Source organism: Kogia breviceps, chromosome 5 (genome assembly GCF_026419965.1).
Source record: "Kogia breviceps isolate mKogBre1 chromosome 5, mKogBre1 haplotype 1, whole genome shotgun sequence".
Taxonomy (NCBI): Eukaryota; Metazoa; Chordata; class Mammalia; order Artiodactyla; family Physeteridae; genus Kogia; species Kogia breviceps.
Window position 1 is genome coordinate 94,570,301 of NC_081314.1, and position 18,227 is coordinate 94,588,527.

At 37.8% G+C, this 18,227-nt stretch overlaps 1 protein-coding gene across 1 annotated transcript in view; it reads left to right on the top strand.

The window, feature by feature from the left end:
• The window catches only part of MORC1 (MORC family CW-type zinc finger 1), a 191,697-nt gene that overhangs the window by 73,742 nt on the left and 99,728 nt on the right, over positions 1 to 18,227 (top strand). The window contains 5 exon segments of the mRNA XM_067035361.1: positions 2,811 to 2,890; positions 3,594 to 3,667; positions 5,968 to 6,032; positions 8,247 to 8,390; positions 10,600 to 10,754. Coding sequence (XP_066891462.1) covers positions 2,811 to 2,890; positions 3,594 to 3,667; positions 5,968 to 6,032; positions 8,247 to 8,390; positions 10,600 to 10,754 — 518 coding nt within the window.

An 18,227-nucleotide genomic window follows, 5' to 3' on the forward strand; every position in this document is an offset into this window, starting at 1 on the left:
ATACTTTCTATGGCTGTAAACACATAGTCTATAAAAATGCCTGAGTAGTTTAATACATATCATCTTTGAAGGATTACCTCATTGTTCAGTTTCTCCTTGATTTCACTTTGATTTTTTTAAAAAAAATTTGATTTAAATGATTCAAACGAGATTAATTATGTGATTAATATGTGATTTTAAAAAACAATTGATAATTCCAGTACATAGGGACCAATGATTTCCTACTTTAAAACTTAGGTTTTCCTATTCTCTAAATGTAATAGAAACTGATTTGAAATACACCTAGGTTATGGCTTGAATGAATAATGTTTACTGTAAAAGAAAATCAAGGGAACAAACTGAGAATTGCTTTACCTTAGTTTTTTTTAAAACATCTTTATTGGAGTATAATTGCTTTACAATGGTGTGTTAGTTTCTGCTTTATAACAAAGTGAATCAGCTATACATATACATATATCCCCATATCCCCTCCCTCTTGTGTCTCCCTCCCACCCTCCCTATCCCACCCCTCTAGGTGGTCACAAAACACGGAGCTGATCTCCCTGTGCTATGCAGCTGCTTCCCACTATTTTACATTTGGTAGTATATATTAGTCCATGCCACACTCTTACTTCATCCCAGCTTACCCTTCCCCCTCCCTGTGTCCTCAAGTCCATCTCTACATCTGCGTCTTTATTCCTGTCCTGCCCCTAGGTTCTTCATATATACAATGGAATATTACTCAGCCGTAAAAAGAAACAAAATTGAGTTATTTGTAGTGAGGTGGATGGACCTAGAGTCTGTCATACAAAGTGAAGTAAGTCAGAAAGAGAAAAACAAATACTGTATGCTAACACATATATATGGAATCTAAAAAAATTGTTTTACTTTAGCTTTTTATGGGTGTTCCTTTCCTGTGCTAACTGTATAAATTTTCTCTGAAAGTGAACATTGAAGTCAGAGGTAAAGATACACAGTTAGTTATTATAACTTGAATTGTTCATTAAACCATTGACGTAGATGAATACAGGACGTCATTTAGTAAAGTTTTTTTGCTTTTTTTTTTGTTTTTGTTTTTTAGCATTAAGCCTTTTTAGTGTGGGTAATTGGGCAAACTGCTGCCGATTTTTCAGATTTTTAAAAGAAAAAGAAATCATTCAGCTACTCATTTTATTTCCTCATTCCCAATGTATTTTCCCTCTAAAATACATATTTCCTTTAGATTACACATTTAATAAACATACCTTATAAGGTATTTATTATATAAAACATGTATTAAGTACTATGAACCAGCATTGTTCTAAGTTCCTTAGCTGTATCAACACCTTTAATTCTCATAACAACCCTGTGAGATAGATGCCATTGTTTTTATCTCCATTTACAGATAAGGAAATGGAATCACAGAAAATGAAGTAATTTGCCCAGTCTTTTGTAATTTGCAGTACTAGTAAGGGGCACACCAAGACATTTAACCCAGATAGAAGGGCTCCAGGTAGTCCAACTTTTTAAAAAAATAAATAAATTTATTTATTTATTATTTATTTTTTGCTGCATTGGGTCTTTGTTACTGCGCACGGCTTTCTCTAGTTGCAGCGAGCGGGGGCTACTCTTTGTTGCGGTGCGCGGGCTTCTCATTGCGGTGTGGCTTCTCATGTTGCAGAGCACGGGCTCTAGAGCGCAGGCTCAGTAGTTGTGGCACACGGGCTTAGTTGCTGCGTGGCATGTGGGATCTTCCTGGACCAGGGCTCGAACCCGTGTCCCCTGCATTGGCAGGCGGATTCTTAACCACTGAGCCACCAGGGAAGCCCAGGTAGCCCAACTCTTAATGATTAATCATGATGATGTTCTGTCTTGAGTGTATCTGTATAGCTTCTGTTGAGATAATGGAAGAGTCTTAAGCCAGCAGACTCCAGCTAACAACCATTGTAAATTATGTGTGACCTGTTTGTATTGTGAAGAATTTGTATTATTTCTTACATTGTTTAAAAGTCAGAGCAAGGAAAAGCAATGCCATTGCTATTAGCCTAGATTCCAGGGATTGGCCCACCTTTTCTGAAAAAGCCTAAGAGTAAATATCTGGACACATTCTATCTCTTTTGCATATTTTAATTTTTTCCTTTAAAAAAAATCCTTTAAAATGGAAAAACCATTCTTAGGTCTTAGACTGTAACAGAAACAAGCGGCTGGCCTAATTAGGCCCATGAGCAGTATTTTGCCTATGCCTGGCATAGGCTCATTGGGCATATAGATGTAGACTCTCTCCTCTGCCTGAACAGATGCCTCTTTTTATATGTCTTTAAATGTTTTGGCTTCAAGAGATGTTCTAGAATTCTCCGTCTACCTCTCACTGTCTTTTTAAACATTGCCTTTCTAAACATTGAAGTTATCAGAGAATGTTAAGCTCCTGAGTCTACATGGGTATCAGACAAAATTAGGGACTGGGAGAAGCAGTTTATCCAGTATCAGTGATGATCTGGGTAAGAGGGCTAGGTATATTAACCAGAAACGTTGATAATGGAGCAGTTACATAGAAATTTTCTTTTTAAGAAAATTGTCCTATTGTACACGTATAAGTGAACATTTGTGAGGGCAGAGATTTTCTTATATCTCTCCTGAAGTTCTCTTACTAAAGCAAAATTGCCAGGTATTAAAAGGCAAGAAATTTTTCTTAGGTCTAAACTTTGCTGACTTACCAGCTGAATGCAACTTACTTGATGACTTTTTCTTAATAATAACATATCTCTGGGATATATAGCCTTCCTAAAGAATATTTTTGTATTGTGAACTTTAAAATGATAATCTGACTTACGTTCTTTCTTGTTTCATTTCAGAAAGTATCTGTATGTCACATCTTCTTTTAAAGGGGCATTTAAAAATGAAGTTAAAAAGGCAGAAGAAGCAGTAAAGATAGGTATGTAATTACCTATGGCCTACATCATTATTGTTAATTTATTTAGCAGACGTTAGTTGAGCAGTTATTCTGAGACATACCCTGCTTTGGGCATTATAGGAATAAACACAAGTAATCAAATGTAATTCCTACCTCTAAGGAACTTCATAACACGTTTTCCATCTTTGGTTTTGTCTAAATTTGATGTTATTATTATAAAAATAATTCAAGTTCTGAGTACACACTTGGAACTAGATTGATGTATATTAGGGTTGTCCTGATGCAGAGTTAGATCATTTTAGAGACTGGTGTTGCATCCACTTTAAGAAGGCATGCTGTACACATTCACTCCTCCCACAGAAGGACAAAGCCATCCTTCCCCAATGATCCAGGAGTGAGGAGTAGCTCTATATCCATATTTCATGGATTTTAGAGAGTTTTCAGTCAGCCGAACATTGTCATGACTTTTGAATTTGTATGTATATATATATATATATATATATATATATATATATATGCCCTATAAGTTGTCATGCCTTAGAGGACCCTGTATGGCTACCTAGTCTTGGAATGTGTGAAAGCTGTAGAAGGAATACGGGATTTTCTGAGATTATTATCTGTAAGCCATTCTTACTGGTCATGGATATATTATATATATGAAATATTCATTTAAAGATGCTTGAAAAGGTTTCATTTTATTGAATTATCTTGCTTCTGTTTCTAGCTGAACTCATATTGAAAGAAGCACAAATCAAAGGAAACCACTCTGACAGAACTTCTTTGTCTTCTCCTGCCAAGGTATGACATATAGAGTAGTCTTCTTAAATGGTGAACAGGGTCATTTGCTTTTTCCTGTACACAGATGACTCTTATCACTTACTTCTTAAACCTTTAAACAAGCTCAGCAGTTTGTTAATTTTAACACAGGTAAACAGAATAGATGGGTGCAGAGAAAGGGGAGGAAACTCAGCAAGTGGGGGGAAGGCTGAGAGTGAGAGCAAAGATGAACAAAATGTGGGGTGAATTGAGAGGTAAGGAAGGTCATCACAACTCATTTCTTTAAAAGGAAGGGAGGGCTTCCCTGGTGGCGCAGTGGTTGAGAATCCGCCTGCGGATGCAGGGGACACGGGTTCGTGCCCCGGTCCGGGAAGATCCCACATGCCGTGGAGCGGCTGGGCCCGTGAGCCATGGCCGCTGAGCCTGCGCGTCCGGAGCCTGTGCTCTGCAAAGGGAGAGGCCACAACAGTGAGAGGCCCGCGTACCACCAAAAAAAAAAAAAAAGGAAGGAAAAAGTAATAGAGAAAAGGAGAAAACAATGAAAAGCTAGCAGAAAAAACTAGCCTATCAAGTCTCCCTGAAAATATCTCTTCAAATTATAGCTCCCTATGTACCTACGTAAATAGGGAGAGAAAGGAGAAGACTAATAAGCAATCCTTCTTTCTAGTGCTAAGAATTATGTACTATAATTATGAAAATTAATAACAATGCTTCCAGCTTACAAAGCTCTGTTCTTATGAGTTGCTCCACACAGTTCATAAACATTCTCTGTAATCCTTGCAATATGTCCATGAGTAAGATAGGTTATAAATAACTATTATTATTAATTATAATGCATAGCAACTAAGATAAAAAGAATATTGCGGCAGGACATGTATCGTAAGTTTGCTAACTTTTACCAAAAATATGGTACCAAGCTTTCTACCACAGTAAGTCACTGCACAACATATTTACATGCTTGCATGGGTTAAGGAGGCATAGGGAGAAAAAAATGCTTCACTTCACCCTTCCTTCATCCTCTTCTGCACACTCAGTATATGAATTCTTTCTGTTATTTGCCCTCAAACTTTCAAGAGCGTGTCTGATAAAGAGCTCTCATATCTAATGATCATGAATATGGGATGAAATCAAAGAGTAGCACATGTTAATTCCCCAAATCTATCCATGACTTTCCCCAAATTCTTTTACTAAACTTTCTTTATTTTGTCTCTAAAAAATTCAGTTTCCTTGGCTGTATGTATTTGGGAGACAAGAGAAACAAACTCTTTCTAACGGGTCAGGACCTTACTTTCTTCTTGCCTTAGCCAGTTACCTCTCGCTGCCTCTTTGCTCTGTGCTCTAAGTTCTTTGACAGGAAGGGCAGGGATGTCTTTGAGCAGCTTGCTTTGTTGCACACTGGTTTCTTTAATTCAGAGAAGAGAGCTAAGCAGAATGACCTCGGCTTTTGACCTCTTAAATTCCTCTAGGCGGTTGGGTGGTTGAATTTGAAGTGAAATACTTACCAAACATTTACCATTTTCTTTTACTTTAAAGGCTGTGAAAATAAGGTTCAGTCAGTGGTATATCCATCAAATGAGATGCCCATCTTTCACATCAAGTGGATGGAGCACATTAAAAGTCTATTCTTATTTGTGAAATAATAATAATGCATTGTTTTTTTTCTGCCTGGTTATAGAGAGCATACCAGAGATAGGGTAGTGAATGAGCCAGTATATCAAATTAAAAGAGAAGAGAAGAAAGACAGGCGGGTACCGGTATTGAGGCACTCTGAAAGGGAGAAAGCCCAGGATGGGATATCCTATAAAGGGAAAGTCTGCGGAGGATTAGTTAGGGGTATATGGAACTTGATATAGAGGAGACATTTTCTTTTGGCCTCTGATAAAATTTTTTAATTACAATTTTTTTTTTTTTCTGAAGGAAGCCTTAGTGATGGATCACATGATGCAGCATTTTCTGTTCTCACAGACAAAAGCCAGAGTCTAGGTGCATTGAATGACTTTCCCAAGCTTTCACATAGTTTGTGTGAAAGCCACTGTGACATTACAGGAAGCAGTGACTCTTTCTCTGCGAGCCAGAGAGGACATTGGGATATGTGCAAAGAGAGAACTGTGGGCTTGGATTTGGTTTGTCTTCTTAGCTATTGGAACTTAATCATTTATCAAGTATTTACTGAGTATCTGCTATTGTAGAATTGCATTAGGCAATGTGACCTATCACTATCACCCTTGTGAAACCTTTAGATAATAAGATAATAAATATCAACTCAGCTCTCATTTATTTAATGGTGTTATGTGCTCTCCTAACCAAATGTACTTCTCCAGGATGTATTACAGAACGCTTTGGAAGATGTAAAAGCAAAGCAGAAGATTCTTCAAGAGAAACGGAGGTAAGACATAAGATTTTCTGTTTGCTAGAGTCCTCTGTACTATGTTAAAACAAATTCTGATTTCTGAGTAGGCAGATTTGGTGATTATTATGACAGTTTCTCTTCCTTAGCTTGTGACATCTTATGATCTTAAGCATAATATGGTCAAAATCCCCCAACCAACGTAATCAGTGGAAAGTATTTATAAAATATATATTTTCATGTACACATATGTTAAAACTTCTCAATACAGAGTGAAAAATTAGTTCAATGTTTGTTTAGATGAAGAAGAGAACTGCCCAGGGGTCCAGCTGACAACTTCACTTTCCCTGTGTCCTTTGCCATTTAAACTCTGGAGGGTTGGTCCCAGTTCCTTCCCTCTTCTAGTACTGCTTACAATTTATGCTTCAAGTAAAAGTATCACTTATATATGGTTAAAATGAAAATAGCAAGCCTATATTACAAAACCATTGTTTACATTGGTAAGGTTGACTTGATGTCCAGTTCAGGTGTTAAGCAAGTTAAATTGAAAATAATCACTGTTGTCCAAGTAAAGTCAGACTTTGGAAGCTGTGATAACTTTGAGAAACAAATTTTTAGGGAAGTGTTATTGGTTTTCAGCATTTTTTTGGTGTGTGTGAACTGTGATGTGCTATATAACCATAACTTTTTTCAGAACTTAAATTTGAAATGTTAATTATGCATTTATCAAAATAAATATAAAATAAATGTCATAGAAATCTTCAATGAAAAGCAAAGGCCTCTTTAAAGCCTTCAGAAAGAAAAAGCTGGTTGATGACTTTTTTGTCATCACAGTGATAGGCATGAAAGGTGACCATCCTATTACAATAATGCCAGTTGGTGTGAACTTATTTTTATAGCAAAATGCTTTTTTAAAATTTGAAGACAATCAGTATGCCATTTACTATCGCAGAGTGATTATGTCATACCCTCCAATACTCTGTTTTGGGGTCCCTTACAAAGTCAGTATTCTATTTAGTTGAACAATGGGAACCTAATTATAGAGTAGACATTTTTGAGAAAAACTTTGATTCATATATATTTAACCCTACATGTATATGCATTTAAAAAATACATAATGTATTAATTCATGTCAACTCCCTCAGAAAGTCTGATGTACTCTGTATATCATATCCATATAGAAGGACTGATACAACTTTTTCATTGTCCTTTAACGATAGATATATTTAATCAGTCCAGTAAGTATATTATGTCAGTTGTAGTAGCCCATGATCATGAATTTGAAAAGAAAAGGTGTTTTTGTGGAATGAGAGGAGCTACAGGATGGGTGGCGGGAAAGAATTATATTTGGTACCTTTCTTGGTAGGGAAAGGAGAATAACATTTGCCAGGCACCTAATGTCTTCCAGGTTTATACTGAACATTATCTGTTTTACTCCTCATGGAATCCCAAGTGGCTAGGCAGGATTATTCCCATTTTTCAGACGAGACAGAAAGTTGAAGCGACTCATCCATAGTCACATGGTTGTTACAAAGACAAGCTTGTATTTGAAGTCACATCCACCTTTCTGGTTCTTACATCCAGGTGTTTTTCATAGCTCCAAGCAGCCTCCTGTTATTATGACTGTTTCTGTCATGTCTGCTATGTCTCATTTTCTATTTTTACACTTTTAATACAAAAGTCACATAAAACATAGTATAGCAGACAGAGTCAGAAAAACAGGAGCTAATGTCTGTTGCCCTTGTAAACTTGCTTAATTAACTTTGATTTACCTTTGAATTTGGAAAAAGAGAGAAAACTAAAGAATATCGTTTGTCACGTTCCAATCTGTGTAGACTATTTGGAGGTTTGAGAACATGCTGAAAGTTAGAAATACCTAAATTTTAAAATGGTCAAATCATCATTTTTCAAAAAATGCTGTGATGTACATATTAGGCCAGTTAACATTTCATAACTTGCACTTTCTAGTTCTTGTAAACTGTAAACTTTCTAGTTCTTGTAAATTTAAATTGGCAAACTCATTTTTGAATCAAAGAGTGCTTGTGTTTGGCTGGTATTGTTATTGCCTATCACGTTTATGCAAAATACTTGGCCAGCAGAGATACCGAGTGTGCTTACTAAGTTTTGCAAAATATCTGTATATTTTATGTATATAGTTCCTTTGATATTTATCTTCTGAGTTTGTTTATTAACAGTTTGTAAACTGTATATTTTTATTAATATATTTTTTTATCTTTCTAAATGTAATGCTAGAGAATTAAAAAAAGCAAGGACACTCACCCTGTTCTTTGGTGTGAACATAGAAAACCGAAGCCAAGCTGGGATGTTCATTTACAATAATAACCGCTTGATCAAAATGTATGAGAAAGTGGGCCCACAGTTGAAACTGAAGTCCTTGTAAGTATGTTTTTGTTTTCAGAGGCACAGGCAGGATGAGGGAAGTTGCAGTAAGATTTTGTCTGTGGAGTTAAGTGATTAATCATAATGGGAGCAGGTGTCATATCCCCCGTCCACCCTTCCCCATCAGTGTGCAGGCGTTCATCTGCCTAATTTATAACGTCAGTGGAGCTGTGTGCCTGCTCTAAGGAAAAAGCACGCTTTTGGAAATTTTACCATTTCTTGTGCCGTCTACTAGGGTTAAGTTTCTGATATTTCACCAATTAAAAAATAACATAAGCAGAGTAAAGAAATTTTAGAAAAGAAAAATCCATAGTCTTATACGACAGCCCTGTTAACATTTGGTGCAGCCCCTGCATGTATGAGTTCCTGCCAGTTACCTGCATGAGCGTATATTCTTAACACTCTTCAGCCTGCTTCGATCCCAGAGTAATACATTCTGGTGCTTTCCCAGTGGTGGGTCTGAAACTCCACAAGCCGCTCTCATGAATTATGTAGAATCCCGAAGAGAGACCATAGAAAAGCACAGAGTCAGACAGGATAACCGCAAGCAATAGGATGGCTCAGGGGCACAGCTTTTCATCTTGTTCCCTCACTCTCAAGGAATTAGCGATTCACTCATTTGTTCATTCAACAAGCACTTGTATTGCAGTATCTTGTGCCAGGCACTGTACTAAGCTCTGCAGACAAAATGTTGAAAACCTTCTACCTTTTGCTAAGGAACTTAGAGTCCAGTGAGATGGACAGATGTATAAATACGTATTTATTATTGTGTGGGAACAGCAAGAATGATCTTTTAAAACATAAATTAGTTTATTCTCTTGCTTAAAATCCCAGTGCATGTAGAATAGAACTGGTTTTCATAGTCTGCCAGTGATCTGGCTTCTGCCTGGCTCTGGGACACAGCCCACCCCTCCCCAGCCTCTGCCTGCATTCCCCTCACACCAGCAGGTTCCCTGTTCCTCTGACATCCTAAGCTTGTTCCTGCCTTAGGGCCTTGACATTTGCTGTTCCCTCTGCCTTGAACCTTCTGTCCTCAGATCTTCTTACTGCTGGTCCTAGCATGTCACTCAGGCACCAGCTCTGAAGTCTGCTCCACAGGAAGGTCTTCTTAGACTAATTAAAATCAGCCCCTGCCATCACCCCTCTCCACCTTTTCTCCCTTCACAGATTACAGCACCTGCTGTATTTTCCTTATACCACTTACTGCCATCTGAAGTGCCCTTATCACCCTTAATGACTGTCATCCTTTAATAGAAGAGAAACTTCATAAACAGGGACCTTATCTTTCTTATTCATAATGTATTCCTAGTTCCTCGAATAGGGCCAGGTGCTGAGAGTGAATGAATTGATGAACAAACAAATATATGTTAGAAGCAAGTATCAGGTGCAAAAAGCCTCTTAAGAGGGGCAGTAAATGAAACTGGGGGAATCTAAGTCAGGTTTCCTGGAAGAAATGATGCCCCAATTCAGACTTACAGAATGACTGGCTGAAGGGAGGGCAGGGTGGAAGGGGAAAGTAATGAAAATCATGATAGGCAGCGGCCCCAAATTGGGAAGGTGTGACTTGTGTGCCAGGCTGCGGGCACTGGGGAGGCCCTGAAGAGCTAGACTTCTGGATGCCCTTTCCCTAAACAGGTTATAGCACTAAGCAGAATATCCCAGCTACATACATCATGAGCTGCTAAAAATGTGAAAAAAAAAATTGAGTTTACCCATCAGGCTGTTACTTCTCAGATAATACAGCCCTTACAGTCCCACTGAACACCTGTGGGCCTCTGCAATGATGAGGAGAAATCCAACCCGACAGGTGAAATGAGGATGAAACAAGTGACTGGCTCATATTGTTAAGAGGACCATGTCAGTTTATTGCTGTAAGGGATTGTTAGGGATGTTTATTGCTAAAAGGCCTCCTCTTCCCACCCACCTTGACTCCCCATGTCAGGTTATAGGTTTGGAAAAGGAGTCATATTAATTCAGTAATGATGTATTAAGAGATTTTGTATTATGGGACCAAGCACAACTAGGATAACTGTAGACTTACATTATAAAGTACAATTATAAGATAACCTGTTAACTTTGACATGGTTTGGACCAAATGACTGAATTTGGTTTTTAAAAATTTGATTTTGAAACATGAGGGTATATTAGCTTTTTCTGTTTCCTTAGCTCAATTTCGTATAATTTCTATGTGTATCTATTCTTCCAGACATGGTGCAGGTGTGGTTGGAATTGTTGATATACCCTTGGAGATCATGGAACCATCCCATAATAAGCAGGAATTTCTCTATGTCCAAGAGTATAATCATCTTCTAAAAGTTATGGGACAATACTTGGTCCAGTACTGTAAGGACACTGGAATCAGTGAGTATTCAGTAGTCATAGTAAGAGATACTTAATGGGAGATGAACTTGGTGATGTCTTTAAGCTGGAATGATTGTACTGATTCGGGTAACCAGTAACCCCAAACCCTGAAAGAGAGTGCCTGCATTAAAAAAACAAACATAAGGGAAATTAGTCTTAAAATCTTCCCCAGTATATTACGTGAGAAATAAAGCAGCAGATTAAAAATTCTAAGAGGAGGGCAATCAGAGAGCACTATGAAAAGGCAGCTGATCATGTAGAGAGGGGGCAGAAGTTTGCTGGAAATAAGCTGAGAAACCCCCAAAGGACACTCTAGGACTCTACTGTGTAGGAGTGCAGAGTCCCACATGGACCTCAGTAGCACCTGCAGTATTGTTATATCATGCTGTAGAATAATCATTGTTGACCCTGGGTAATTGTAGATATATTAAACCATGTTTTGTATATCTAATAAGTCTTGAATATGTTAACTCCAGAAAGATTTAGATGAAAAAAATCACTAAAATACATATGCTTGGAAACGTAAAAAGACAAACTTTAGTTATCTGGAAAACTTGACGTTTTCAGATCACCTCACTCTCCAGTTACCTGAACAGTGGTGTGCTGTGCATTAATTAAATAAACTTCCTTTAAATTATGCAGACATAGGGCTTCATTTATGGAAAGAAATAGGCTACTGTGTATTTGTTCAGTGAATTTCATGAAGTATGTATAATTCATGCATATCAAAAATTGTGTCTCTAACCTTGAGACAACTTAAAATCTTATTATTGTCCCACTTGAAGTTGTAATCTTAGAATATTTTCTTTTCTTTTGTACCCACTCTGCTTGGTTCTGAAATTTTCTCATACCAGTAAAACAGGAAAGAGTGCAGGAACTCAGGGGAGCAAATGTAAAGGGGGAATGAAGTTGAGGGCACAGATTTCCTGCCCAGACTGGATTTTCCTGTCACAGTCTAAAACCTCCTCAGAGTGTGGTCTGTGGACCAGAAGCATCGGCATTACCTGGGAGCTTGTTATAAATGCAGATTCTCAGGTCCCACCCAAGAACTACTGGATTAAAATCTGCATGTTAGCAAAATCTCCAGGGGATGTGTATGCATGCTGAAGTTTAAGAAGCACTTCTCTGAAGAGTGCATCTTTTGCTTAGCATAGGCATACTTTTTCACATGGGTTCTTTTTTTTCTCAGAGACATGTTTGAAGGTATACTAAATGTAGGAATGGCTACATTATTTGGCTGGCCATGCTTAAAGCTGTAGAAGACATAGGAATATACAGGGTGAGGTGGTATAAATCAATGATCTACTTGCTGGTCTTTAAATGCTAGCATGACATGGTTCAAAAAGAAAACGCTGAGCATTTGAAAATTATGTCACTTCCCCCATCCTCATATATTTTCTCTGGAAGCTCCTTTGTGTGGAGTGTGGGTAGCCTCCCAACTTTGTACTCTCAACTCCAGGGTGTGACTTGCCAGCCTTCCCCCCTGTATGTAACTTCCTATTTCTATCTTATCTACCTAACTTTTTCAAAACCTTCCCAGTAGATGTAATAAGATTCAAGATTAGTAAGTTATATTTGTATTGTAATTATTGATGGTTAATAACATGTTGATTTCCTAATTCCATAATTGTCTATGAATTGATTTAGGGCTAGAGGATACTCTCACAAAAGATGTTCCTCTAGAAGGAAAGAAGAGAGTGGAGAAAGGACAGTGAGGATGTGCGTTTGCTCACGTATCTCACAATTTCATCCCCAAACATCATTATCAAACTGAATCAAGTGATCAAGGTCAGAATTGGTAGTCTCAGGAACTGTGCTGAGGAGATCGGCCTTCAAGGTCTTTGCTTATTAATTCCCACAGGAGTAAGCAAAGTTATGTAATGCTTGACTAATACTCTGAAAGCTAGTACTACAGGACACACAATTTTAATGAAAAGTATTTGGGTAGATTTTTTGCCTTATAAATGAAAGATGCAGTCTTTGTATTTGCTGCAAGTCTGATCAGTTTCTGTGGAGAATCGGGCCCTTGTAAAAATCGAATCAGCAGAAAGGGGAATGGAGAGGTAATGACTTTTGTGTCATTTGTCAAATCTGCATTTACTTTTGGCACAGTTCGTGCTAAGAATCTCAGAAGTGTTTTCCTTGTCTCTGAGTCTGTCCTCACCTCACCGTCTGCTACTGTGTTTTCTGAAACTGTATGTATCCTTACAGTAAAATGGAAATTTAATCATCAGCTTTTTGGAATAGGGAGAGAAGGAGAAGAAGAAGATGGAGGGAAATATCAAATGGAATTTGAGTTTGAGCAGCAGCAAATATGTAGAAGTGTATTACTAAAATTTCCCAAAATGCATCAGAATATAGCTGGCATGCTAAAATGAAATCTATGATGTAATAAGTACAGTCTTTCCTAGCAGCACTAAAATCATAGGGCCTCAGGTTGGTAAGAAGGTTAAAAATCATTTAATTGAGTCATTACCTCCCACCCCATGCTTTAATTCCCCTTTACCTCATGCACCCCTGCCCTAGGCAAGTGGAAGCCATTTTAAGCCTGAACAAGGGTTTTCCATGAAAGAAAAATCACTACTTCTTGAGGCAGCCCATGAATCTTTGCACAATTGTGTTAGAAAATGCATTTTCATGTTAATGTCAAGTCTGTTTCTCATATGTTCTTTTACTCATTCGATTGTGCCAGGCATGGAGTGTTATAGGACCAACACATCAGATGTGGTCCACCCTTTCTGGGAATTTACAGTCTAGCAGGGCTAACGCAATTTGACAATTAGAAATTAGATTGGTGCCCAACAGAGAAGTGGGATCCAGTGATCAGGAGCTCACAGTTTAGAGGCCAGAGAAGGCCTCCCTGAGGAAGAGATACTTCCTGAAGGATGAGGAAGAGTTAGCAAGGGTAACTTCATTCTTCCCCCTTGGGGCCAGGAAGGATAGCTCTAAAGCATTTTCAAATGACAGGCCTCTATTTGAAGTTTTCTGTCTCTCTTCAGTCTTATATTATCCTAACATTTCCAAGTTCTGTTGTTATTCTTTATTTGACAAGGCATTAAATATATTCACCATTTTCACATTATTTTTTGTGAAGTCTATTACCTGGAAACAAATTTCAGATGAAAACTTGAATAAAATGGGATCATCATCTCTTTAAGTTGAAATTCTGTTGCTATAGCCTAATATATTCTGAGTAAGCACATTATTTTTATTTTGTTAACATCTTTATTGGAGTATAATTGCTTTACAATGGTGTGTTAGTTTCTGCTTTACAACAAAGTGAGTCAGTTATACATATACACATGTTCCCTATCCTACCCCTCTAGGTGGTCACAAACCACCCAGCTGAACTCCCTGTGCCATGTGGCTGCTTCCCACTAGCTATCCACCCTACGTTTGGTAGTGTATATATGTCCATGCCACTCTCTCACTTCGTCACAGCTTACGCTTCCCCCTCCCCATATCCTCAAGTCCATGCTCTAGTAGGTCTGAGTTTTATTCCCATCCTACCCCTAGGCTCTTCATGACATTTTGTTTTCTTAGATTCCATATATATGTGTTAGCATACGGTATTTGTTTTTCTCCTTCTGACTTACTTCACTCTGTATGACAGACTCCAGATCCATCCACCTCACTACAAATAACTCAGTTTCATTTCTTTTTATGGCTGAGTAATATTCCATTGTATATATGTGCCACATCTTCCTTATCCATTCATCTGTCGATGGACACTTAGGTTGCTTCCATGTCCTGGCTATTGTAAATAGAGCTGCAGTGAACATTTTGGTACATGACTCTTTCTGAATTATGGCTTTCTCAGGGTATATGCCCAGTAGTGGGATTGCTGGGTCGTATGGTAGTTCTATTTGTAGTTTTTTAAGGAACCTCCATACTGTTCTCCATAGTGGCTGTATCAATTTACATTCCCACCAGCTATTGACCCTGAGTATCTTTATTACCAGTTTAAGTTTGTAATAAAATGTTTAATGTGTATTCTTGTTAAGCCATACTTCTTTTATATTTTTCCAGTGAGTGTTCTTGGCCCCTAGTGTAGAATCCTACATTTATTCCTATTAACTGTTATCACCTTATTAGGCTCATTTTTTTCATGTTGTCAGGACCGTTTTTGGAATCTAATGGTGACTTTTACCTAATGTGCTATTCTTCCTGATACGTTAGGTTTGGCCAGTATTTTCTCTCTGATTTTATTTAAATCCTGTTGCGCTGCATACAGAGATCAAGCACCTGGCCCTCCACCGATGACCTCCAATGAGGTAGAAATGGGACACTGGGTGAGGACAATGAACCATATTAATTTCTCAGTTTGTGTAATTTTGAAAGAAAGGGATAATATTTGTTAGATGAATAATTCTTTTAAAATGGATAACTCTCTGTGCCTTAGCTTGGGCTGCTATAACAAGATACCATAGAATGACCAGTTTATGAGCAATGTAAATTTATTTCTCATAGCTTTGGGGGCTGGAAGTCCAAGATCAGGGTGCCAGCACGGTTGAGTTCTGGTGAGAGCCCTTCTTCCAGTTTGCAGGCTGCTGACATCTAGTTGTATCCTCCCATGGTGGAAAAAGAGTGAGTGAGCTCTCTGGCTTCTTCTTATAAGGGCACCAGTCCCATTCATGATGGCTCCCCCCAATGACCTCGTTACTTCCCAAAGGCCCCACCTCCAAATACCATCACCTTGGGAATTAGGCATCAACATAGGAATTTAGGAGGGACACAAATGTTCAGCCCATAACAGTCCAGTAGCTAGATGTAGCTAGCTGCTCACAACAAAATTTTGTCTCTCTTATTATATACTTAAGTCTCTGAGATCACAGGAAGGCACTTCAAGAAAAGTGAAACACAGCATTCTGCTAGGGATACACGTTGAGTGAGGAGGCCTGTGTAAGTATTGAAAGATGAGGCTATGAGACAAGTTTATTTGAAGGTGTAGGTTGAGAAGCAAGTCATTTTTTTAAATTCAGTTTTTGAAGTTACAGATTTTATGTATTTATTCTCTTATATTTTTAAAATATTGTATTTTATGTTTTATTTTAAAACATTTTTATTATGGTGGTATGGGCTGAATTGTGTCTCCCCTGAATTCATATGTTTTAGTCCTAACTCCCAGAAACCCCCAGAATGTGATTGTGTTTAGAGATAAGACCTTTAAAGAGGTGATTGATTTTAAACGAGGCAGTTAGGCTGGGCCCTAATCCAGTGTTACTGGTGTCCTTATACGAAGAGGAAATGTGGACACATGAAGAGACCCCAGGGATGGGTGTGCACAGAGAATAGAATATGTGAGGACATAGTGAGAAGGTGGAGAGAGACCTCACAGGAAACCAACCTGCCAAAACGTTGATCTTGGGCTTTCAGTCTCCAGAGCTGTGAGGAAATAAATCTCTGTTGTTTAAGCCACCCAGTCTGTGGTGTTTTGTTATGGCAGCCTTAGTAAACTAATATATATGGGAAATTGCAAAATTAGACAGATTTAAGGAAAATGAAATCCATAAACCCTTCATCCAACCTCAACAGTTATCAACTTCTGGGCAAACTGGTTTTATCCATGCTCCCACCTACTCCCCCACAACTGGGTTATGAAGGACATTCCAGACACTTTATAATTATATCCGTGTAAAAAAAAAATATATATATATATGTAAATAATATGTATATATATTTTTAAACATGGAAGAACTTTTAAAATAAATTTATTTATTTATTTTTGGCCGCCTTGGGTCTTTGTTGCTGTGCGCGGGCTTTCTCTACTTGCAGTGAGCGGGGGCTACTCTTCGTTGCGGTGTGTGGGCTTCTCATTGCGGTGGCTTCTCTTGTTGCGGAGTACAGGCTCTAGGTGTGCGGCACCACAAGCGTGGCACACGGGCTCAGTAGTTGTGGCTCGCGGGCTCTGGAGCGCAGGCTCAGTAGTTGTGGTGCACGGGCTTAGTTACTCCGTGGCATGTGGGATCTTCCCGGACCAGGGCTTGAACCCTTGTCCCCTGCATTGGCAGGCGGATTCTTAACCACTGTGCCACCATGGAAGCCCCATATATATTTTAGCATGTATTCCTAAAAGAAAGAACTCTGTTTAAAAACATAACCACAATACAAATATCACACCTAAAAAATTATCAATACTTTCTTAGTATCATAAAAATATCCAGCCTTTTATATTTTGAATTATTTTCTATTATAATTCATAGCCCCTCTACCCCATCCTCATATTTCTCTTTACTGCTCACTCTCTGTCTCTCTCTTTTTTTTTTTTTTGACAGGGGGAATTTATTTGTAGGGAAAACTGAGTTGGTTGTGTTATAGTTTTCGTGGTTTAAATTTTGCTGACTGAATTACTGGGTGTAGTTTAACAGATTCTTCAATTCTGTTTATTTCTCTGTAAATTGGTAGAATCTAGCAGCTTGACCAAATTTAGATGTGTTTTTTTGTTGTTGTTTCATCAGGATGCTTCAGAGATGGTAGTGTGTTCTATTAGAAGCCATAAGTCATTTGATTGTCTCTCTTTTAATGATATTAACAGTTAATGATCAAAGCTCAGATCCCTTAAGAGTTCCAAAATCTTATATTCTAATTCTTTCATATTTTCTTTGATTATTAACTCTAATACTTCTGTAAAGAAAAACTTTTTTCATCTACTATTTGGTTACCCATGTTAGTTGGTAATTTACTATTTGACAGCAGAAACAATAGAACTCTATACGACTAAACAAATTACATTGGCTGAAGGCTTGATTTGAGAGGAATTAGAGATAAAATTAAAATATTAAAAAACATTATAGACATTTGCCTAACTGATTTATATGGCATAAATATGTACTCTGTTTAAAATTGTTACTTTGTGCCAGCTCCCAGCAAATAGCAGGATGGTTCAGGAGTTCAGTGGATTGATTTCTGTTTTTTAAAAATGATCACATTCTTAGATTTTATCCATTTACACTGCTTTCACCTGGTAATTGAAATTATCACCATTGACAGCACTTATGCTTCCTTTTCTTTCTGACTGCACTTGTATTATTATCATGATAATGACATTTTTTACATCTACAATGAAGTTTCTTGCTAAAATATCTCAGAGGATCTCACCTATATTGCAAATAAAATATGAAAAAGCCAGCCCTTCGTCTTTTGTCTGGAATTAAATACACTTTGATTCTTACAGTTTGGTTTTTCCCTGCCATACCAGAAGCAAGACCTCAAAACTCTCTTCATTAGCCTGCATATGTGTACCTTAGAAGAAAGAGTAAGTTGTATCTAATGACTCTGATATTAAGACAGTGCAATCAGAATTAAACACAAGTTGTATTAACAACAGCAAAAAGAGTCTTTACACTTTTGAGACCATTAAGTCAGTTAAGGGGCTTTGTGTATGTCTGAGTAAGGTAAAGAGAGTCCTGGTGGAAAGAAAAATTATGCTAATCCAGGTATTTAGGAGACTTAGGTAGCTAACTAGGCTATTGC